This window comes from Cyrtonyx montezumae, unplaced genomic scaffold (genome assembly GCF_038088225.1).
Source record: "Cyrtonyx montezumae isolate F1298 unplaced genomic scaffold, pur_monq_1.0 scaffold_36, whole genome shotgun sequence".
Classification (NCBI taxonomy): domain Eukaryota; kingdom Metazoa; phylum Chordata; class Aves; order Galliformes; family Odontophoridae; genus Cyrtonyx; species Cyrtonyx montezumae.
In genome coordinates, this window is record NW_027072041.1 from 2563087 (window position 1) to 2587040 (window position 23954).

Here is a 23954-nt window from a genome sequence, read left to right on the forward strand (position 1 = left end):
TAGATTCAAAAGCAATAAGAAAGTTTGGAATTATTTTGAATTAATAAATCTAAAATTTTTATGTAACTATGTTTTCTTTAATATGAAAGGTAATGGTACTGCATGCCACGGTGTGTTTTTATTTTAATTTGTCATTTAGTACTTCTTGCCATTGAAAGGCAGGAAGTTAGGTTGGAAAAACTCAGTGAGGCTTTGAATTGTTGCCAGGAAGTGGCTTCTTGCAGAGGCAAGTGCGTACTGCTTCTCACATCAGTGCTTCACATAGAACTTTTTATTCAAAAGTCTTAATATGTTTATGTATCCAGCATTTGTGGAAGATAGATGAGAGGATACATCCACAATCATTCTGTTAAGTCTGTTGGAGTTTATGAAGAAAGCTAGAGAAATGTGCTCTTTTCTAATAGCTGGGAAGCAGGGCAAAGGATCAATTAATACATGCCAGCTCCTTAATTTCTTTTCCTGGGTATCTGTGATTAGCCAGTGATATGTCAAGTAGAGGTCTACCTGGAGTTCTGTGCAGATGGTGCAATGCGACAATTCTTGTGCTTATACAACCAACTGGTTGAACATGTCTTGAATGGAGAATGATTTTCTTTGGGGTTTCAGAATAGGGAGATTTGAAACATCCACGAATAGCACATAGTGAACTAATGAACTTGATGGACTGGTGAAATTATGCTAGTGATTTATTAAAACATTTGAGGATTTACAGCTGTCGCTACATTCTAACTTTGTTAATTTGACAGGGTCTCATTGAATAGGTGTGTAATTTGATGAAGCTTATAGATGCTGACACAGTGTCTTGTGGTGCTTTTTTTTTCCTTTAATTCATTTAAAAACTAAAGACTCCTATTTTTTAAATTAGGACCATGGTTTTGCTTTCTAGATCTTGGAAAATCTTTATGTAATTAAAGACTGTCATTGTCTGTCTTCACAAAGGTAATTAAATTTGTTTATAACCTTTGGAATTTTATACACTCGTGTTTAGTATTGTTTAAATATGTACTTTGTATAGTGTACATTGAATATTTATACTTAATAAGTACAGTGTGTTATTAACATGTAAAATTTTGTTCACTGTAATGAAAAAACACTTATTTTTTGTTTCTTTTACACACTCTTTTGAAATGTTAATACATAGGAAGTAAATAAAAGTGTGACATGTTATTGTTTCTTCTTTTTTTCCTGGAAAAGAATAACAAATACTTATTTTTTCAGGTTATTACCTTTGCTCATTGTTTTGTATAGCTTCTTTAGTGAGAGCCTCAGTAGCTGATCCTGGAAAGCTACCTGAAAACCCAAAGATTCCAATTACAGGTATGTTAAGTTTTTTCTGTATAGAAAAAACATTATATATATTTAAAAGTTACTTCAGTGTCATCAGAATAACTGGGAATTAATTTCTGATATTCAATTGAAACCACTGCTGAAGTGTATATTGTTACTGGAATGAAAAGCTTTATAGGTCACTGTTTATAACCTTTAAATTTCTAGCACTTTGTGTAGACTTTAAGCTTCTTTTTAAAGATTCATATTCTCTCAGAAGTATGGCTGTGCAGGAACTTATTCTGGGACATATTTTGATGGCCAGAATTTTGCATTCTGCTTTTAAATACATTGTACGTGCTTCAAATGATAATAACTTTTTTTATAGATATTTAGTCATTTTAATTCTACTGCTTTTTTTTTTCTAGGCAGATTTGTAAGACACTGACTAGTGGTAGAAGCTGTTTTTGCGCTGGATTTTACCTGTGCTTTTTTGTGTATTTTATTGCAATAAATTAAGTTTGTGTGGACTGTTAACTAAATAAACATCAGACTGGTTATATTGCATTGCTGTAGAGTAGCAACTTAACATTTGAGAATTCCCTCTGTACTTGTGAATTTATTCCACAATTGCTGTATAGTATCTGATGTACTGGAAATAGAAGGGCATTTGAAACCTTAATAATTCCCCATGGAGAAAGCCAATATTTTAATAACACATTTGATGCTATTAAGGTTCTTGTCTAGTCCGTAAAACTTTTACAGAGTACTTTATAATGGAGTATTTAAGCACAAGCTTAAATCATGTTATGTAGGAAGCATAACAGATCCAGTGAAGAGTGAAAATTTCAATCTTGCCTTGACTTTGCTTTCCCTTCCTGACAGTAGTAAGAATCTATGGTAATCTGTTTATTGTCAGGGCTGATATTATGTTACACACTACATAGGACATAATAGGAAAGAATGTACTTGGGATTCAGATGTGAAACACTGATTGTGGGGCTGTCTTTTACTGGTATTCCTTCTTTTTCCATTACCTAAGCATCTAATTAAGTGAAAGTGGCGCAGATATGATTCTTAAGTCAAAGTTCTTTCTCCAGGAATAGAATCTGCAGTCTGAAATAGAGACTGAAGGCACTTAGTACATCTACAGGCATTTGCATTTGTGATTCAATGTATCTGTTCTTTTTTCAGTTAAATACCAGTACCAGCAGAAGTGACAACTTTGTGCATGTGCTTTTCTTTCTCTTTTAGATTGTATATTTGGATAAGTCTCCAGTCTTTTATCTTCATGCTGCATTCATATCATGCGAAATGGTACTCTGCAGATGTTTCTAGATGGGACACTTTAGGCTTGATTGTAGTAATGATATCTTTTTTAACATGTCATATCATATTATTATATTTTTATCATATTATTATTATTTAACATGTCAAATCATATTTAACATGTGTCAAGTTTTTGGCCTTTCTTAGGTAGTAATTCAGTTCCCTGATATGCTATAGTTTGATGGGAAGATATATTTTTGTATGGTATAAATTATATTTAAAAATACTGTTGTGAGTGACACCTTTGTGACACTGGATTTATGGGAACAGATTGTAAAACAGTTTCCATATGGCACTATTACTAGTTTAATGATCTTAGATACTGCGCTTCTGTACTACCAGTGTCCAAATGTTATTTGTCAGCAAGAAAGACAAGATAAGGGCTGCCAGCAGGTGGCTTAAAAAGTGATAAATTAAACTTTATTTTCTTTATTTAGTGAGAATTTTTTATCATGCATGATTTCTGAATGACTTGGATAAACTAGGCTGTTTTGCCCTGGGATTTAAGAAACCTATGTGCATCAAAAAATTGCTCTTTAAAGTATTTAAGATTCTTCATTTTGCAGTCACTTCATCTTTAAAGACAGAAAATATAGCGTTATGGCTTCCTCTGATTTCAGTGACACAGTTTGGGATAAATAATAGCTAAGCTGACCAATAGTTGCTGCTGTCAGTTTCAGCTAATGAATATATCTGGAGATGAGCTTAATGAATCTCACATTGGGCACTGAAAAATGGAGTATATTTTTAAATAAAAGCCTGTCTTATATTTGTTTCAGTATTTCATCTTGAGATTCATTTCTTCATCTATTAAAATGCTTTGAGGTGGAAGATGCTTCAGAAGTGTCTGTTGTGTATTTTATTTTAGTTAGCTATATTGGACAAATATGAGTCCTCAAGGTTTTGGAATGGTGTGGGGAGTGTATGATGTTTGTCTAACAAGCTGCTTATTGCATACATCTCATAGTAAATTTCTTTTTTCTCTGCTTATCACTAGGATGTGTGTTTATCGTGAGCATGCTGTACTGAGTTTAAATCTTTGTAAGGCTGTCTTTATGATTTCCCCTAGAACGAGAATTGTGGGAATTATGTAACAAATGCAATATGATGAGACCAAAGCGTTCACACCATTGTAGTCGTTGTGGACATTGCGTGAGGAGGATGGATCACCACTGTCCATGGTAAGACCAGGGCATTTATTATAAGGATCTACTCTCATTTAGTTTATCTTTTCAAAATTCATGATCTGTTGTGTATTTGTGACCTTTCTTTCCCAGTAATGCTTAATCATTGTAGGTGAGGGTAAGAACAGCTTAGAGATTCCCTTTTGTCTACAAGTAAAACCAAGAAAAAGAACTGTTGCAGTGTAGCATTTAATCATTGACAAATTATTATATATCACGTAATTTTCTAAAGTTTGTGTATTTTATTTTAGAAGTTGCAATTTTTACTCATTGAAACTTTTGTCAATATAATTAATTCATATGCTGCAAATTAATTTGTTGGGATTTAGCTTCTGGTACTAGAAAAATACTTTTTGCAAAAAATAAAACTTTATATTTCTTGGATTGAAATTAAAAAATGCAATTTCAACACACAAGGAAATGTTTTTTGTAATACTGAAAATATTTCACAGTTTTTAGACAGTTTTTTATTTCTAGTTTACCTGATATGACTGTGCTGGGTAGAAGACATTACTACCTTATAGCAAACCCTTTTTGCTATGGCCTCTCTTATTTTGTAGTGAAATTGTTTTCTTCAGTGTTCCTGACTAGTCACAGTCAGTCTGGCTAAGATTCTTTGTCTAAAGTAAGTCAGCCTGACTGTTGCTTAAAGTGAAAATGAGCTTTGTCATCAGTGGTTTCTTTGCCAGCAAAGAAACACAGGCAAAATGAAAAGGATAGAATAGAGGTCAGGGTCATCCTGTATTGATGTAGTGACATGGTTTCCATTTTCAAACTAGTGTTGTATTTATGACTGAGAGAATAGTGCCAGTGCTTTTGAGGTTATTGTTTAGTGTGGTACAGTTGCCTTTACCAATGCTTGTGCTAGAGCTGCTGTGCTTATGTGCAGTTATACCTGACTGAATTTTATGCATCAGTGTAACTTTTGTGAAGCAGACTAAACCTAGATTTCAGAGGTTCAGATCTCCAGGAGTCTTTGAGATTCTTTTACTCCTTTACATTGGAAGAACTGCAGAAGGACTTTCTGAATAGGTATAACTGTTCTTTGTCTCCTATGTCTTACATTTTTTCTTAGTAATGTTTATTTGTCATTGGGGTACCCTGTGTTCAGATTTATTACAAGTTTTGCATTTGCATTTCTAGCTTTTGGGCTACATAGTTAAATACTGGTGGAATGTAGTTAGAGGAGAATACATACTAATGTTAAGTTTTGCAGATATTTAACCTTGTTACTTGAGTATTACATGAAACTTGAATTTATCATTGCTGTATGGAAATGAGGAGAAGTAAATCTGGTAATGTAAGCAGTTATTTCAGTAACGCAGCGTAGACTTCAAGTGATCACAAAGCCATGCTCTTACAGTAACTGCCATCTCTAACATGGAGGCCATTGCTTTAAGAATGAGAGTATTACCCAGTAGTCCTTACATTTGACCCATAAATAAACTTTTCTTAAGCACAAGTGGTAGTTCTGTAGCCTGAATATTTCATAAATAGTGTTGAAAAACCTTTATATTACATTTTTTATATATGCTTTGTTTCTCTGCAGGATTAATAATTGTGTTGGTGAAGACAATCATTGGCTGTTTTTACAGCTGTGTTTCTACACTCAAATTCTTAGTTCTTATACGCTGATACTTGATTTCTGCCATTACTACTACTTTTTGCCCCTGAAGAAAGATAACTGGGTAAGAATTAGTTTTCTCTACAATTTGAATTAATAGCTAGTAATGTAGTACTTTGATTATTAGGCATTCCTTCTGGTTCACTTGTTAAGAGTGTAAAAAAGTACATGCAGATGTTTATTATCAAGTAAGCAAATTCATTATGGTGAGTAACAATGTGTTCTAAAATGGTATTAATATGAAGTGTTAGAAACGTAACATTACTTTTCTTAGAAATCTGGAAAAGGAGACAGAATGGCTGGATTCCTTTAGAAGTGATCAGTGAGTGCTTATATAAAGCAGTGTAGCTACGGGTATATATACATCTATACATGTTCTTTTTTTCTCCAAAGTTAATTTGTATAGAATGTATTTTTTTCTATCTGAAGTACCTACTTGAAAATCGTAATATTGCTGGAAGATTAAGAACATATGAACATTCTGAAAGGTTAAAAGCATATGTTAGTTTGGAAGCAATATTTTGTCCTGTTTGGAAAAGGTGATGTGGGCTAAGGGAAAATTAAATTTGATTTGTATGCCGTTATGGTATTTCAGAGTCTTCAGCAAAATGCATTTGGACACATGGAGGAAATTAACTTATACATTGAAGTAGAGTAAGAAGTTGTTCTACAGTTACGGAACTGAAGTTATAAAGTATTTATATCTAGTGCTTATTTGTCCATAGCATTCATAATATTCAGGAGGTTGGCCTGAAATTTGCTGAATGCTTGAAGTATTAGAACAGCAAAGCTGATTCTCTTTGAAAAAAAAAAAAATATATATATATATATATATATGTATGTGTGTGTATGTTAGGAGATCTTTCTCATAAAAATTCATAAGAACCTCTTTGTAAAATCTGAAGTAAACTTTGTCCCAAACTTTGTGAGCACAGGCTTGCAAAATAGAAAAACATGGGAAACAAGCTTAGAACATTCAAAATTAGTTATAATTACAGATGTCCTAAATGAAGAAAGAAAGACCATTGTAGAAATTTATAATGCACATTAAATTTTCTTGAGGTTTTCTTGCAAGTGCTGCAGATAGTCTTTATTCAGTTGATTGATAGATTCATAGATACATTAGGTTGGAAAGGACCTACAAGATCATCTAGTCCAACCATCCTCCTATCACCATCCCTACCTACTAAGCTACTAAATCAAATCCCTTAGCACCTCATCTAAATGCCACTTGAACAGCGCTAGGGATGGTGCCTCAACCACCTCCCTAGGCAGGCCATTCCAGTGCCTGACCACTGAAATTTCAGAGAAAAATTTTTTTCCTCATATCTAATCTAGAACTTCCCCGGAGCAACTTGTGGCCATTCCCTCTTGTACTGTCATTAATGTGACACCCCATCACTCTTTCTGCTGGTAATATGACATTCATCTTTGAAAAGTGCTGTAGGCTTGCTTTTTGATGTGAGTAGGGTAGGTCCCATTTTCTTCTTTGTTGAACAAGTTCAGTTTCTTACCTTTTGTTGTATCCTAATGATGCAAAATAAGAAAACTAAACTTTCTCAAATGTGCTGTTTCTGGAAGGGAATAATGGGACATAACCTCCTAAGTTCCTTATTTACACCCTTGTCATTCTGCAAGGGATGCAGTGCTCCCAGGAAAGCATATGTGAACATAATGTGTCAAAGGAGAGCTAAAAGATTTAAGAATATACTCTTTTGATCATCCAGAATTCATAAGAATGTTAATCTGAAATTTGTAGATACTAAGTTACTATATCGAATTTACCAGAATTGAGGACTTTTGTAGCTCACTGAAGAGGACATCATTTGCAAGGTATTTCCTATTTTATTTTTTTAATCTACATGAATATTTCCATTTAAATAATACAAGGGACTCTAATAATGTGGAAATAGGAAGAGTTTGCTGGCTGCATGGATCGTCTTTCCATAGACACTACCCTACCATCTGAGGCAGATCAGTCGTTGTGGGTTTACATGATAGGCATCTAAGCCCTCACAGATGCTTGCTCACTAACCCCCATGGACCTAGAGAAGAGAATTATAAGGGTAGATGTGTGAAAACTCATGGGTTGAGAGAAAGGCAGTTTAATGGGCAAAGCAAGAGCTGTCCATGCAAGCAACGCAAAAGAGGGAATTCATTTATCCCATGGACAAACAGGTGTTCGGACATATATTTAGCCATTTCCAGTGAAGGAAGGCTCCAACACATGTGAATGTTACTTAGGAAGGCAAACACCATCACTCCAAGCATTATTCCCTTTCTTGTTTCCCCTAACTTTTACTGTTAACCATCACGTTATATGGTATGTGATACCCCTTTGATTGACCAGTTGAGGTCAGCTGTCCTGGCTGTGTCCTCTGCCATCTTCTTGTGAGCTCCTAGACTAATGGCTGGAATGGGCATCATGAGGAACATAAAAGACCTTGATTCTGTAAGCTTTGTTCAGCAGCAGATAAAGTATCTGTGTTATTAATACTGTTTTGACTGTAAATTCAAACCATGTGAACAGGTATGAAGAAAACTTAAGTCTGCCATACCCCAAAACAAGTATGCTTGTGTATGTTAAAACAAAGAATGCGCACATTTCTTTCTTTCCAATTTGTTGTCTGTAAATGGGCTTTTTTTGTTTACCTTGTTATAAAAGCATTGCACGATCTGAGGGAGCCATTGTAATTTGTTTTAGCTACGGTTAAGTTAATAAGGATGCAAAATTGCAGTATTTCTCTTTCAGTGATAAAAGTCTTATCATCTGTGTAAAATTTTATGTGGATTTGTTATCTCTTTGGATTTTGGAATCTTAAAATTTTTGAGAGTTGATTAAATGTAAATGCCTTTGATTTTAGTTTCAGTAGCTTTGTAAACTACTTTGAAATTTGTAAAATAAGTTAACCTATCGCATTTCTGGGCAGGATGAATCATAAACTGCCTTTTGTCTTCCAATGCCCAGAATTTTCAGTTTTCAAGTGCAGATAGCCTTTAATGACATAGATGTGAATACCAAATAGGGAATTCCAGTGTTAATGGAAAGACTCTTATTTTCTTTGTATGGCATAGGCAGTGCTTCTCTAATGGTAAAATATTTCCTTTTTACTCAGAGAGTGCCCTGAATGTTATAACTTTTAAGTAATTATACTATCTTTAGATAATGAGCCCAAGTTATGACAATTAGCATTATGTTTTAAAAGTATGATTGAAGGGAATTTAATTGTATAAATGTGTATGCAAGAGAAGAAACAGGAAATCATGTTTGCTTCATTTCATTTACAACTTGTGCATGCTAATAATACTAAATGTTTTTGGAAATGAATGTGTATTTAAATTTGTTTTTTATAGCTTAAAATTGGGTAAGTTTTAAGTCTTTCCAAGACAAGTCTATTTTTAATATATACGCTTTAGGAGAAGTAGATGTTAGGAGGCCAAGTATATATGGAATAATTGCTTTAACTTGGTTTAATTCAGTAACCTAAATAGTGAATTGGGTTCCCGTGTTTGACTGCTTAAACTTAGAGTCATGGGACTAAAACCCCACACCACAGTAGTTTTGTTTTGTTTCAGTTGTGTTTGGCTTGATCGTTATGTATTTATGGACACTTCATATGACGCTCTTGCTTTTGCAAAATGGGATCTATGTTATCGTATAGCCCATACAAATGTAATAGAAAAATTTGGGAGACAAAGCAGGTCTGATCTTTTCAGATCTTTGTTAACACTAGTATTACACTTAATATTATTCAACTCTCTTACTTTTTTTATCTGGAGGACTGGGAAACAACTGAAATTTGGAAAACCAAGAATGATTTTTTTGGAAGTCCGGTCAGTAATTCTGCATGGAGTATGACACCAAAGCCCTACTAGACAGATTATTTCACATGTAGCTAAGATTTCTTGCCATATAGTTTTAAGCCACAGAATAATTTGTCAGAATTGTCTTTTTTTTAGCTTAAATGAATAGTGTGAAAATTTGGTTGTAAGTAGTCATCTTACAGAGTTCTGTCAGTCTTTAGATATAAATTAAGCTTGAAGTATTACAGTGTTATAGAGATTGATTCATGGAAGTGCTATTTGTTGCACAAATTCTGGCTTTATCTGAGGGCTTGTATTTTCTGAACTGACAGAGGCTAGTGCTTAGCACAGATTCAAAAACCTGAATATTTTTTCTACACAGCCATCTGGAATTAGCCTACTTGATCATTAAAAACACTTGTGATTTTTTTTTTGGCTGTGTGCCCTCTTCTCTCTTTAATTTTTATTCTTTTAATATAAAACAGTGCAAAATATAGAAGCTTTTAATACTTTAGTGAAATAATCCTTTTATCTTAGTGCTGATGAATTCATAATTAAAATATTTTCAGTGTTTGCTTGTTGACATTTATTCCCAAGTGAAAAGCTGCATTTTGGATTTTAAACACTAAGAAAAGCATGAACATTTTAAATTAAGTATGTAAGGTAAAGGTAATAGATTTAAAGCTAATAGAGTAAGTCATCCATTTCAACAAAGAGAAAATGTTTTAGCTTCAAGTCTTAAAGGTGAGTTGTGGTTATTGCTTCTATTTGTCCAGCAGGAGGAGTGCAATTACTACTAGAACCGAAGGAAATAATAATTAAATAGCATATGCAAAATCCCAGCAGAAAACATGTCCAAAATAACACAGCTCATGAGTTCTTCAGCTACCTTTGGTGATTTTTGGAAGCTCAGTCTGAAGTGTTGTATCTTTGTTAAAAGCATGAAGGTTGGGATGTCTGCATTCTTTAGGATGTGTTCAGTCTTCAAGATAGTGACATAAGATTAATAAAAGTTGTTAGGAAATAGTCATTAAAACTTTTGAGAATATTATTTACAGAAATACTTGTTTGAATATTATTTATGTATTAATATTAACTGAAATCTGGAAATAGGGGTCATTCTATGTATTAGTCTTGAGACACTATAGGAGACATATTATCTTGGGGTTATGAAATGACCTACAGGACACAAGTGGGTATCTTTGTGTGTTAAAAACTCTTTAGTCTCCTTGCTTCTCTGCAGAAGCAAAACAAATAACCTAGCCTTCTATATACTTACAGGGACAGTATATGAATTCTGAATATAAAGTTTAGCAAATAAATACATCGTTTGCTTAAAAAAAAAAAAAAAAAGACTGGAGGGTAACTTTTCTTTTAAAAACTTGATTATGTCATTTTTATCAACGATTGTCTTGCCTTTTAAACTCTTTTCTACATCTGAAGTAATTTCAAAATTACCACTCTGGTTTGAGCTCTGTGTAGACAATTATTTTTATTATGGTTTGCTGTTATATTTTTTGTGTGAGTGAATTTTCTCCCGTGCAAAACCTATATTCTGTAAGTTTTTTGTTTTGTTTTCTTCTTTGTTCTGCATGGTTCTTATGCTATCCAGGTTGATAGACTTACTTTTTCACCAGACTGAGACTGTCTAAGATGCGAGATGAGAATAAATATGCAGTTTATTATGTGTAACATGGAGCTTATTCTGTGTCCCTTTCCAATGAGAAAGATGGAATGTTACTGTATTTTGTTAGCAATTAATATACTATGTAGCATGTTTCTGTAAAGAAACAGAATGGAATGAGTCTTACTTTGTAAATTCAAATTTATGAAAATTGGTGTTTGTTTTCACTTTCTCTTTTCTGGAAGAGATACCATAGACCTGGATTGGTTCTGCTGAAAGGTGTGTAGTTTTTACAAAATGTGTTGTTCTTAAAACTGTTAAACCATGGGAAGTAACAACACTGTAAATAGCATGGACCTCTGAAATGTATTCATGCCTTTTTTGAAAAAGTTGAATTTGGAAGTAATGATTATATCATTTATTATGACCTTGGGTTGTACTCATCAATTTTGACCTCTTACTTGTATGCAAGGATAAACCTGTAGCAGGGTGTTTACTGTCAACATGAACATGTTTGTTAAGGGATCATCCATGACAGCTAATGCTTAGAAATGAAGGCACAGTGTATGTTCTGCCATGGAGCAGAGGCAAGAGGAAGTCTTATTTGACTCTGCGTCATGGAGATTTGCTTTCTGTGGAAAGATTTAGTATTACTTATTGAGATAAAGATGTTATATCTTATGGTTTGTAATACGGTCTTTTTTATTCTGTGCCAGATTTCTATTGCACACATTTCTATCCATGTCTTTCAGTAAGTAGTCGTCAATCTTTTTGGTATGTAAGGGTAGAAGTAGTGGCGAATGGGAGCTTAAGAGCCTCTTTTAACAGACAGCAAACTGTGCAGGGAAAGTATGAAAGGAACATAGCATATCTGAGCTACATAGGAATGAGAAGTATGGCAACAACCCGTTTGTACTGAAGATTACACAGAACAGTCTGATTGTGATGTTGGCTGAAAGGAAAGAAGGGGGCTGGCTACCTAAAGTGCTGCTTTTATTGTTAAACCAGTGTATATTACATCTGTGATAATACCACTGAGGTCAGCCTGGCCACATGTAGGAAAAAAAGCTTCTAGGAGACAAAGTTCTGTTGTGCCTAGGAGGAGGGTTTGTGTGTTGATGATGTTAGCTTATGTGTGCTTTTACTTCATGTCTCTATCTGTGTAGTTCTTACTCTCAATCCAATTTATATGATTTTCAAAAGACAGAGGCAGGCTGTCTTAGTACACTGAGATGGGCAAGTCCTTAAATTGTTTGAACAAGAAGACCTGTCCAAAGTATATGGCAAGAGGGATCAATTAATTATTGGCTAGTCTTGGGGTTGGTTTATGGTACCTTTCCGTGGTTTTCTTATCAAAGAAAAAATACTTATGTCAGTTCTGAGAGGGAATAATAAAAACAGATTGAGATGAACTCAGATACAAAGCAGTAACATCCTAAATGTATAATTATTATTATTATTGCTGTGCTTTAAATGAATTCCTTCTAAAATGTTTTATTTTCTTGCTTTCGTGGGATAATATGTTTCTGTATCACAGTAGAATTGTGAAAGTAGCTCTATTTCTGCAAATGATTTGGGTTTCTACAGAAAAATACTGTCTTATTTCTACAGATTGCTAGGTGGGGGCTCAGTATTGACTTCTAGTTCAACATTGCGTCAGAGACTTTGATTCCCCTAGGGAATGGGGACTAATGGCTGGGAAAAATATACTGATGATGTCACCTCTATTAGCAATTCAGCAGCTTCTCTTCTTTTGCTGTAGGTGCTTTCATGTTTTAGGGAGGGAGGAAAGACAGAATATGAGTCCTTGGTCTTCACTTAGTAGAAGTTAATTAAAATTTCTTTCACTGTATATTGCCTGTTAATACTGAATTGAGAAAGAGTTTCTTGTTTTATCATTAGTTCAAAGGGAAAATGTAAATTGCGTTCCTTATCCATTACAGTAAAGATTTTATTTGGTATTGGGTGATTTTTTTAAATTTATCTATTATTTTCTTTTGAAGAATCTGTTGAAGAGGTCCATTAAATTCTTGGGAGGTTCTACGCTATCTTTTTCTATTAATGGGAGTGTGTAATGCGAGATCCAGAATGTGAATTCACTGCTGGCAGTCCTTTACATTTTACTGTTTTCTGTCAAGATAAGGATAGTTGCATAGAAAGATTTCAGATCAACAAAACACTGTCTATGATTATATGAATAGGAAGTATTTTATGTATCTAGTAGAACTTAGTGGCTTGCCTTGTTTTTCTTTAAATGTTCAGTGAAGATGGATAAAAGGAAAAATAAAATTATCATGACTGATTTTGAGATGGTGTAACTTTGAATTAAGTGGTTGACTGAATAAAAAAAGAATTAAACAAATTGGAAATGATGAATACATTCCCTACATCTGCAGCAAAGGCCAGTCTTAACAAGAACTCAATTACCAGTTTAGAAAAAGAACGTGTTTTGCTTTTTAGTTTTTGATTTAGCCATTTTAATTAGTGATTTATCTTCTTCCAGTAATTATTTGCTTTAGTAGCTATTGTAAAGTTATTCCTGGAATTATATTTTGAAACTTAGAGGAAGTAAATGTGAAATCAGACACCTTTAATTTTTTTTTTTGTGTGTGTGTGTTCTCAATTAAACCCCAGTATTCCTGAAGTTGATTCTTCTTCCTTTAGTCCAAGTGGTTGAGCGTAAAGAAGAAAAGTTCAAAAGCAGTAGGAATCTTTTTTTCATTCACTTCACTTTTATGTTCTGGTTGTAATTTAAAGTTTACTTGAGAGGTTTTAGTAGTTTCCTGCTGTGATCTGCCTTTTCTAAGTGGAAGAACAGATGTGTACATTCAGAAGACAGCCTTGAGAACATAATCGTAACTTACAAGTAAGAGAATGGGTGCACTAACTCATTATCAAAGGATAAGATGGGGTGTGAACTTGCAGTACATCTACAGTAACTGCAATGTACAAATGTTTTCCTGTGATAAAAATAAGGTGCTTTATCCTTTGAAAAAGAGCTTTAAAACTCTCTTGTGCTTTTCATATTTTCTGCTGGGTAAATGCAGGCTTTCTAAAGCATGTCGTACAATAAATTCATATCCTCCTCTGCTCTGAGACAACTTTTTTGTGGATCCATATCCAAATAAGATATCACTTGAGGCCGAGTAAAGATAAGTTTATGTGGAATAATAGGCAGAATTAGTTAGGCCAAAAAAATAGAGATACTTTGATTTTTTTAGGTACTATCTTTAAGCTAGGATTGTTATTAGTTTTATGATGAGGAGATGGAGTTAAAATGAATCTTGTGGCTGTGAGACAATATATATAATGTTTATACATTATACTGTTTAACATAATGTCTTTTTTATATTTTAAAGCTTGTGTGTAGCAGTTTGACACTGTTTAAGGTGAAAAAAATGAGGAACAACTCATCTGAGCATAGTATATTCCCACAATTTAAATACCTGAGTTTTCAGCAGTATAGTAAAAAAACTGTTTACATACATAAATGATTGTTTTATAATTTTAACACATAAAAATATCAGTGACTTGCCACGTAACTCAAAATCCAGTGTCTGCTTCTAGCTGTAAATCACTTAGAACAGTTCTTATCTAGTATATACACTAAGTTCAAATAATTAAATTAATTTTTAAGTTCTAAAGTCTCTTATTTTTTTTCTTGTTCTAGGATGTTTTTGTATTTAGACATGAACTTGCTCTTCTAAGAATATCTGCCTTCATGGGTATAATAATATTAGGTGGAATAAGTGGACTCTTTTACAGTCAGCTAATTGGTATTTTCACTGTAAGTATTTAATCCCTTAATTTTTGAAATACATATTAGTTTTATTTTCAATAAAATTAATAAAAGCAGAAAACCATATTGCATTTAAAGGACAACACAGAAACACTTCTGCTATTTGAACCTATTTGTTATGTGCTTTATCAAGAATCTTGTTTTCAAGAAAGTCTTAAGCCTTCTGTCAGACCACTATCTAATAATTCACCCATCAAAGCAATTTCCTGATTCATTTTAATAAAATAAAACCTTACATTGCCATGGATTAATGAAGTTTAAGGAGTACTTAATTTGTTATATTTTAATATTTACTTTTAATTTTAAACTCTTATATACTATGGTCTCACTGTTTGTGACAGTGAGGCCTGCTCATAAATCATATATTTTTAGAACACATACTTTTTCTTAAGTATGTTTCTCACTTAGTAAATTGTAGAATGAGACTGTATTGACTGTAAATTGTTACAGTATGAGTTCATATTCTATTTTTTAAATGTACAGAAACAAAAATAACTCAGAAAACCATTCTACATGGAAATATTTTTTACTTAATTAATCTAGTAATTTAATAAATATCTGCTAGTGCTTCTGTACATTAGAAATTAATCTTTGCTAGTGAATCCTTTAGACTTGTATTAAGAATCCATATAAATGTTTTGGGTGCTCCAGTGTTGAACAAAGACCTGACCTTAGTCAGACCTGTATGTATCTAAAAGAGTGTATGATCTGGTTTGAAAAACATTTTTTACAAAATGTAATACAAGACAGCTGCATATTTGTGACTACAAGTGATTGAGTTCTACCTGACAATTAATTCTGGCATTTCTGGGCTTTTGCATATTAACCTTCCAGATGCATAATGGAAAACCTTCTGATTGTTTTGTGTGATTCTTTTGCGTAGAATAAAGGACAAACAACATTGTATAATTCTGAAATCATTTAGAAAAAAACCATTGTTTTCATTGTGTTTTCTTTCTCAAAGTTACTGCTTTCTGATCCTTGTTGTCTGTTGCAAAAATAATACAATGTGTAGCCATCTTCCAGCTTTCTGTGCTCTCAACTCTTGCACTGTTGGCTTTCTTGTCCCTTTTTTGCATGCCCGATATCTGTTCCAGGGTCTGGCTGACAGGACGACTTTGTGTTTAATGCCTGCACACATCTTTCTTTGTGTACTTTAGAGTTTTTCTATTCCTGTACTATGCCTTGTTAGGTATCAAGCTGAAATGGTGCAGACATCTGGTTTCTGGTGCTTCTCCCACTGGTGGGGGAAACAGAAACTCAAGGAGCCTTAATGTTCATGTGCTAAAATGTCTTTTGAGATTGTTACATGAGAAGAAACAAAAAGCTATGCATTTCGTTCTATGCCAGAACACAGAAATGATGCAGGAGAACCTATGTGTATGGTTCTATTCTCTCTGCTGCTTGGGTAGTACCTCTCTGTAGCTCTGAAGCTACACTGAATTTAGGCACTGACTATCAGTATCCATATACAGTTAGTATACATGAAATAAAAACTGAATGAAACTCAGTCAGGTACACCTGAAACTTGGAACATGTGTATTTTGACATGAGATATATACTGTGCTGTATTTTGACACAAGATACCTCTGTGGTGTATGTGAGTTCTCTGTACATTCTTTCACCAGTCTGACACCTTATGTAGTTAGACTGCCACCAACCTACGAAACACTGAAAAGATGCCTTCTCTATACCAGTTCTGTAACATACTGTTTTGTAAGTCCCATTGCACCTACTCAGCTGGCCACTGCCCTGAAACAGGTAGGAGCTGAGAATAATGTTTTTAAGACCAACCTCCTTTTCTGTGGATTGTCGAGCTCCTGCACACCTAATTTCTTTTGATATCTTTGACAAACACACCACAGATATAGCTATTGTAAATATAGATTATGTGGTCTCTGAGATTCAGATAGCAGAAGGCAGAGGTCTGAAGGAGTACCTCTCACTATACTCTGTCTGAAGAGGGACTTCAATGCTTGCCATTTATGCGCGATATTTTGATATTTTAGGTCTGGGATTACTGGTAAGTAGTAATCTGTAATTGGAATTCCTGTTCACACCATGTAAATCCTGTTGCATTCACTCATTGAGTAGTCCAGGCTGGAAGGGTCTTCTAAAGGATGAACACTTTCTCAGAGCAGGGCCAGCTGCATAGGAAGGTTTATTCAGTGCTATATGCAGTGTCCTCAGTCAAATATATCCAATTATGGACGCAACACAGCCTCCCTGCTTAACCTGTTTAAGTGTTTCAATCCTCTGTAAAGAAATTTCTGCATCTACTTTCAAGGCTGTGGAATTGGTGGCTTCAAATGAGCTTCACTGTTACACTACTGTTGTGCATCTTCAGTCAGCTGGGGTTGTCTGTAGCTACACCTTGCTTTGGTGGACAGAGAAAGTGTTAGGCCATTATTCTGGGGTATCACAAGGTGGGACAGAAATGACAGATGCCGCAACCCAGCTTTAGTGCAGGGGTTTTTAAGTTTTACACCACTGTTGAGGAAGGGGGAATATGTAAAAAGTAAAGCTATAGCACATCCTTACATTTCAGATATTTTCTGATTCTCAAAGCATGTACTGATATTTGTTTATTCAGAGGAGAGGGCACTTTTCAGCTGAAAGAAACCATATAGAAGTTGTATCTAAACCTCACATGGCACAACTTGAGACTGTTTCATCCTATTGCTCATCATCTGAGAAAACAGACAATGTCCTCCTCGCTGCAGCATCCTGTATAGTAGTTGTAGAGAGCAATGGGATCTCTCCTCAGCCTCTTTTCCTCAAGACTTAGCAACCCCTATTTATAGAATCATAGGATGGCTTGAGTTGGAGGGGACTCAAAGGGTCATCATTTCCCAACATTCCTGCCACAGGCAGGACCACCAGTGTCCAGATCTTGTACTCGACCAGGTTGCCCAGGCTTCCTTCCAGTCTGATCCTGAACACCTCCAGGGATGGAACTTTCACAAGCTTTCTGGGCAGTTTCCTCAGCTCTTCCCTTACGTTTTATTTTCTAGTCCCTTTACCAGTTTTGCTCTTCTCTGTACGTTCTTGAGTAATTCTGTATTCTTTAGTGAATGCCAAACACAGTACTCAAAGTGCAGTCTCTCCAGTGCTACTTACATCATATATTAGGCGCAGAATGTTTATATGATAGCAGCCCATCACATGGAGCAGTCACAGAGGAAGGTAAACATTTTTATAAGGATTTTCTCACAGGATAGAAAAGCTTATGTAAAAATCTAGATACACTTGTACAAAAGCACACTTTCTGCAGCCACTGTACCTTTTCTATGTCCATGCCTTTTTTTTCATGCCAGCAGCACAATCCCCTACTACCTTGTTCTTTCTTTCATGAGAGTGGAATTGGCAAATGTAAAAAATGAAGTAATTTTCAGGAAATCTACTAGTCAAACTTCGAACAAAGAAAACCAAATCCTTTACTGAGGCTATGCTTAGTCTATAACTTGTGTCAAAAATCCTAACTGTGCTGTTTGTAAGTGTTGTAGCGTGGCTTCCCAAAGACACTTGTGATGTTTAGAATAGGGGAGCAAATAAAATTGATCTACTCACCCACAGTGCTGAGTACAGTGTAAATGCATTCATGTCCTGTAGAAGCAATAAACTGTGATCACTTAGTAACATACTTAGTATGTTGGCTTTAGTCTTCAGCGTATAGAATTCCCACGTAAACTGAGCAAATTTTACCCAAGTGTATTCTTATTGGTGTGAAATTTAATGGAGAAATTTATTGTAAGTTTCAGATTAAAGTATACCAGTGGAATACAGTCATTAAAGACTAGTAATACAGACTTGAGGTTAAGACGCAGGCATAGGCATGCAGTTACTTTAATTGCTCCATATTAATTCTTAAGATTGTGTACTTCAGAAATTGCTGAAAAAGCACAGATATGTACAAGAGGGTTAGAAGACAGTGTGGGCCTCTTGCTAGATGAGCTAAGTTTGTTGAGTTTTGCCTTCATTACCTTCAGGAAAACGTAAACTCAAGATTTATCTAAATTTGGCTCTCCGTTTAGCAAAACTTTTTGCTTCTCCATAAAGTAAACTTGCAGACAGTCATTATATAATTTTCCAGACTCCAAGCCAATAGTTTCACATCCTGTCTCTAAACAAAAATAATACAAGCAGCTAAAGCTAACTTTTTCAGGGATATTGGTAATGCAGATTTTAAAAATCTTCAGTTCCCACTTATTCAGTATCTTGTGTACATACTGAAAGTTTTTTATTTATCTCACAGAAGCAACGTGCTATGTGAAACCGCACTTTTCTTCCTTCTTTAGCATCATTAGTAGTAAAGAGCTAGTACCTGAAATGACACCTTCTTGCTTATGTATTTATCAGTTATTTCCACAGTTTGATGACTGCTCAAATGTAGATGTTGATATGAAGCAAGATAGGTACTCTGTAGTTCAGAGCACTCCGATGCTTGTACTGATTGTTCATGCTCATAGAAAGAAAACTGCTAGAAGTTTACCTTTTTTCGCCACATCAACAGGACAGGTAAAATTGAATATATGGAATGAATTTGCATGAAGTTAGCTTTTTATATGTCATTTTTCTGAGCAGAGTTCCTCTTTACTGTAACTGAGCTGTCATTGCTCATTAAGCCATATAAAGGAAGAGGGTTTTCTCATAGGATTTTAAGGAGAAATTCTGGCATTTTCTCTTGATATTTTTTTTTCCAAAGTCAGAAATGTCTCAGTTACATAGTGGAAAGAGTGTACTATACCCAAGATACTAAAATGTTTTTGAAACAGTGCAGTAGCTAAAAATAGCAAAACATAATACGAAGTGCAGGTGAGGTATTCTGCTTTGTGTGCTGACAGTTGCCAAATTCCAGTGTTGCTAGGCAGTTGTCTGATCTGTGTAATTGTGCAAGTCCCCTTGGTTCTGACAGTAGATCTTTTAGTAGGATCCTAAACTAGGGAAAAATATGTATCATCTTCTGTTATCCTCTTGTGTGTGTGTCCAGTGGATACTGAGAGATGCTTGGATAAAGCCTTATCTCTCGTAAAAATAAATGGTTGTAATTTGTGTACTTACATATGGCTCTTGTTCAAAGTGACTAATTGACTGAGTTACCCAGTATGCAGTAATATCTCTGAGTATGTATTCCACCTTTCTTGTTGTGGTATTGTGCACGCTGCTATTTGTCTCTCATCTGAGGTTCAGGCAGTCAAAGAGCAGGGGAGGTGACTTCCCACAATGAGAGGAGAGCAGCTGGTTGGCAAAAACTGTCCTTAGAGGAACTTTTGACATGAATTATTCTCATGAACTGGGGGGCAGCTGAGGTGGCCACTTTATATGAGATTAGTGCTTTCTCCCTAAAATCTAGCATATGTGTAACACTCGTGTAGCAGAAAGGGCACGTGGGTCTTGTCATTCTCCTGCAGTTCTTTCCCAAAGCTCTGTTTGACTTCAGTCTCCTTATCATCCTGAATGTTAGCACTTCTTTCTCTCTTGAGTAACTTTTATTTGGACACTTTGGAGATAAAAGTAGTAAAATTAGTTTAATTTATATATCTCTCAAATAAGGAGAAAATCTCACATCCTACTTTAGAGGATACTCTTCTTAAATTCTCAGATAAAAGTCTTCTTACTAATCATTTTCACGCTTCTGAAGAGCTGGGCAGTAGAAATGAGTTTTACCCAAGAAGTAAGCATGGTCTGAAGCAATTTCCATAATAGATCATATATTTGTATTGAAGGCATGCTTGCTTTTCCATGCATTATGATTGCTTTTTCATTCCTCTATTCCCTGTCATTATCCTGCACATTTAAGTTTTGTGTTTCTTAACAGGAGGTGAGTCAGTATTTGTAAATTCCTAGGCAACAGTTTTTTTCAATGACTACTTGAGAAGTAAAGGCAAGCTTAGAATAACACAGTAAGTAAAAATATAAAATAAAAAATTGTTGTTCTCCTGCTGAGAATAATGTCTTGTTATTATTGATACCACTTAGTTCAGATGATGTATAGCTGGGACACTCCCACGAGCAATTATTTCTCAATCACTGCAAGCAGAACAAGTATGTACTTGTTTGTTTGTCATAAACAATAAAAATAGTACTTACATATAAATTACTGTTTTGCTTGAAACAGTTCCATTTCAGAAAAGTTTTCAACAAAATCATTCAAAACATGTTGTCTTATGTAACTACTGCTTATGCCAGTTAATGACATTGTACTGCAATGGCAAGTGCAATGTTTGTTTAAGAATATTTTTGCACTGAAGTTGAGAGCAAATCTTGAAGAACACATCATTTTATTTCCATTTGCTTTTTCTTCTGTAGTTATCCTTATATCACATAATAAAATTCAATTAGAAATTAAATCAGATATTGTCCAGAAACTTGCTTCCTTTCTGAAGACACGTTTTCTTCACATTTTTTTAAGATCTCTCTTTTGTTACTTTTTACACACCACAGGTACTTGTTTTCTTAAAAAGTGCATATAAACCCACCTTATCTAGACATAAATTCACCAAGAGGAAATAAAAAAGTCTTCTTATCAGCTATAGATTACTTCAAATTTATGACTGCAAGAGGTAAAGATCTGTAATTCAGGCTCTTTTATAAAAGTGAAACTGTCAGGTTACTTGAGTATGTATTAGTAGAAGACCAGCCCTGGCATTTGCACTTGTCTTTTTTGCTCATAGATTCAAAGAATCATGTTCCAATTCTGCTTAAAGAAATCATTATCATTTTTTGCATAATTTCAGCAGTTAAATGATGTTAAAAACACAGGTTTTTTATTGTTGTAGTAATATTCTGACATGTCAGTTATATTTGATTTACAAGATATTACCGTAGTTCAAGTAATGAATGCTATGGCATGGCATTTAAATAATGATTTCTCTGATCATCTTGATATGTTGCAGAGCAACACTTTTCTTATCATTTCTGCTTTGTATCTAGTGAGGTTTTTAAGTTGCACCAGACACTACTAAAAATACTCAGTTTTCTGGCCTCTGGTAAGGCGTGTGGTAGGTACTTTTTGCATTCGTTTCTTCTCAAGATCTGTGCTGTTTTTTGTTTTGTTGGCTGCCACCTGTCTAAAGCAATCAGACAGTTCTCTCTTTCTCTTCCTATGTACAAAAGGAAAATCCCATCTTCCCATGGATGGTGGAACGTAACAGGATAATCAGTTCAGCAGTGATCCTCTGATGTCATTGTGGGAGCCCTGTAAAAGCGGATTATCTGTGACCCAGATAAAATAATTAGAAATTACTCGGACACTTACAAATAACGGATCTACTAATCTCATTTCCAAAGTTAAAAAAGGTCTGTCTCTCAACATAACACTACCAGATGTTTCAGTTAAACAGCATCCTTTGCAGAGACTAATCTGAACCCTAATTTTAAAGGATTAGCTTTGATTGTTTTTTATTTCAAACACTAAACAGTTAGTGTTTTCATTTTTCCATATGTTCAAACAAACTATATGAAATTAAATACATTTTCTTTATTTTTCCATTGCAGCCCACCAAATAGGATTTTCTGTGATTTTAAGTCAGTACTGCAGATAAATACTTTTCTTTAAAATTACGTAGTAATTAACTTCTTTTTCTGGGGCAAAACTATATAATGGATGGACTTTTATAAATTTAATAGATACCATGTGTTCTTTATGGAAGGGAGCATATGTATTATCATAACATAAGTGGACAGTGACATTATTAATTTAATTAATGCTGCCGGGGTTTCCTGTTAATTAATGGTTTGAATGGTGTACTGTGATATACCAGTATCCTGGAGCCTCAGTGCTATGTGGATGTGGTACAGAAATTTCCCTTCATTTGCCTTGAGGAGGATGGGAAGGAAAATAGTTTTAACAGCTGGCATTCAACAGTCTGTCCGGTGTACAATATAATGCCTATGCACACAAATTTGTCTGTTTAGAAGCATGGTTAAGTGTTGATATTTGTTAATGTACTATCTCGTGTTGTTGCAGTGTCTCCTTTTTGCCTTCAGTTAGCAAATGTATTTCAGTGATGTTTTTGTTGTCTTGCTGAGCAGATATGTCTCAATATGAACATCATAAACTTAGTAACCTACACACTTCAGCGTCTTCTTAATGTGACTGATATGATGAGACTATATGGAGGAACATTGTTCATTTTGATCAGGGTTTCATTTATTTTCTAAAGAAAAGAAAACTTTCATCTTAAGGTTTTGAGAAAAGTGGAAGATGTACAAGTTAATTGTTTGATGTTTCTGTCCCAAAGAAATATTTTCAAGCATTTAATTCCTTTAGAAGTATAATTTCATGTAACACTGTAATACAAAATGAAACACAAACAATAAAAATACAGAAGAAAAAAAGAATTCCATGTAGAATCAGCATCAGTCAAAATTTTACCAGAGATGAAATGTGAAATAATGCTATGTAAGTGAATTTATTCCAATAAAATTTAAAGGCTGTTATTTTTTTCCATATTATTAGCGTTGTTCCATTACTGTTTAATATAAGCAAGCACAAGTGCTGTAGTTGTGTTAAAATGCTTTTTTTTTTCTTGAGAAATAAGTATCTTATAGTTAAAATATTTGTAATCATATCTTTAATCAGATCATCTATTAAATACTGTTTTGATTAGTGAAATAATAAGGGCTTTCCCGCCTCCCCCCCTCCCCCCCAAGGATGGCAGAAATACAATCAAAGGACTATTAATCCTCATAATTAAGTTTAGCACAGAAGAAATTAGGGTTTAAAGGAGAAATCAGAATTCCTAGGCAAGCATATACTTTACCTGGTTATAGTAAATATATTTTGAAATACAAGCTGTAGACGAAGAATAGAATGTATGCAAAGTATAAACCCAATTAATAATTGGAAGTCAGAGATATAATGGAAAATAACTTCATGTGAACCCTGTCAGCCTATATCTACTCCATTCTTATCATTCTCCTTTTCCTATCTCTACCTTTAATCTGCCAATACATAAATCTCCTATTATAAGACTGCATAAAGTCCAATAAATTAATTGCTCAGGAATTAATTGGTCCTGGTCTTTGAATGAGATTTGTTAAATGTTTATAGAGTCTCTAACTTATTTTTCTCAATTTAATTAATTTATTTTATAATATATAAATTAATTTATTAATTAATATAACTTTTTAAATCAATATATCCTGCCAGTCTCAGTAGTCCACGTACTTTCCATCAAAATTTCTTTTAAAAAGCTCTCTTATAAGCCATTTAAAACATCAGAATAAATTCAACTGTAAAACACCCAAGTTGCAGATCTCATCTGTTTTAAATCATTGCATGTTTTTAGGTAAATTACGAATGCTTTTACTGAGAACCAT

General features: G+C 34.2%; 1 protein-coding gene across 3 annotated transcripts in view; it reads left to right on the top strand.

Annotated features, from left to right (window-relative positions):
- ZDHHC21 (zinc finger DHHC-type palmitoyltransferase 21) overlaps nucleotides 1–23954 on the top strand; it is a 38378-nt gene that overhangs the window by 8773 nt on the left and 5651 nt on the right. For 2 of the 3 annotated variants that reach the window (XM_065745507.1, XM_065745506.1), the window contains 4 exons: nucleotides 1219–1317; nucleotides 3665–3776; nucleotides 5329–5467; nucleotides 14502–14618. In XM_065745507.1, the coding sequence (XP_065601579.1) occupies nucleotides 1219–1317; nucleotides 3665–3776; nucleotides 5329–5467; nucleotides 14502–14618 (467 nt within the window). The remainder of the gene's footprint in view (nucleotides 1–1218; nucleotides 1318–3664; nucleotides 3777–5328; nucleotides 5468–14501; nucleotides 14619–23954) is intronic. The other variant, XM_065745508.1, reaches the window with a different exon arrangement.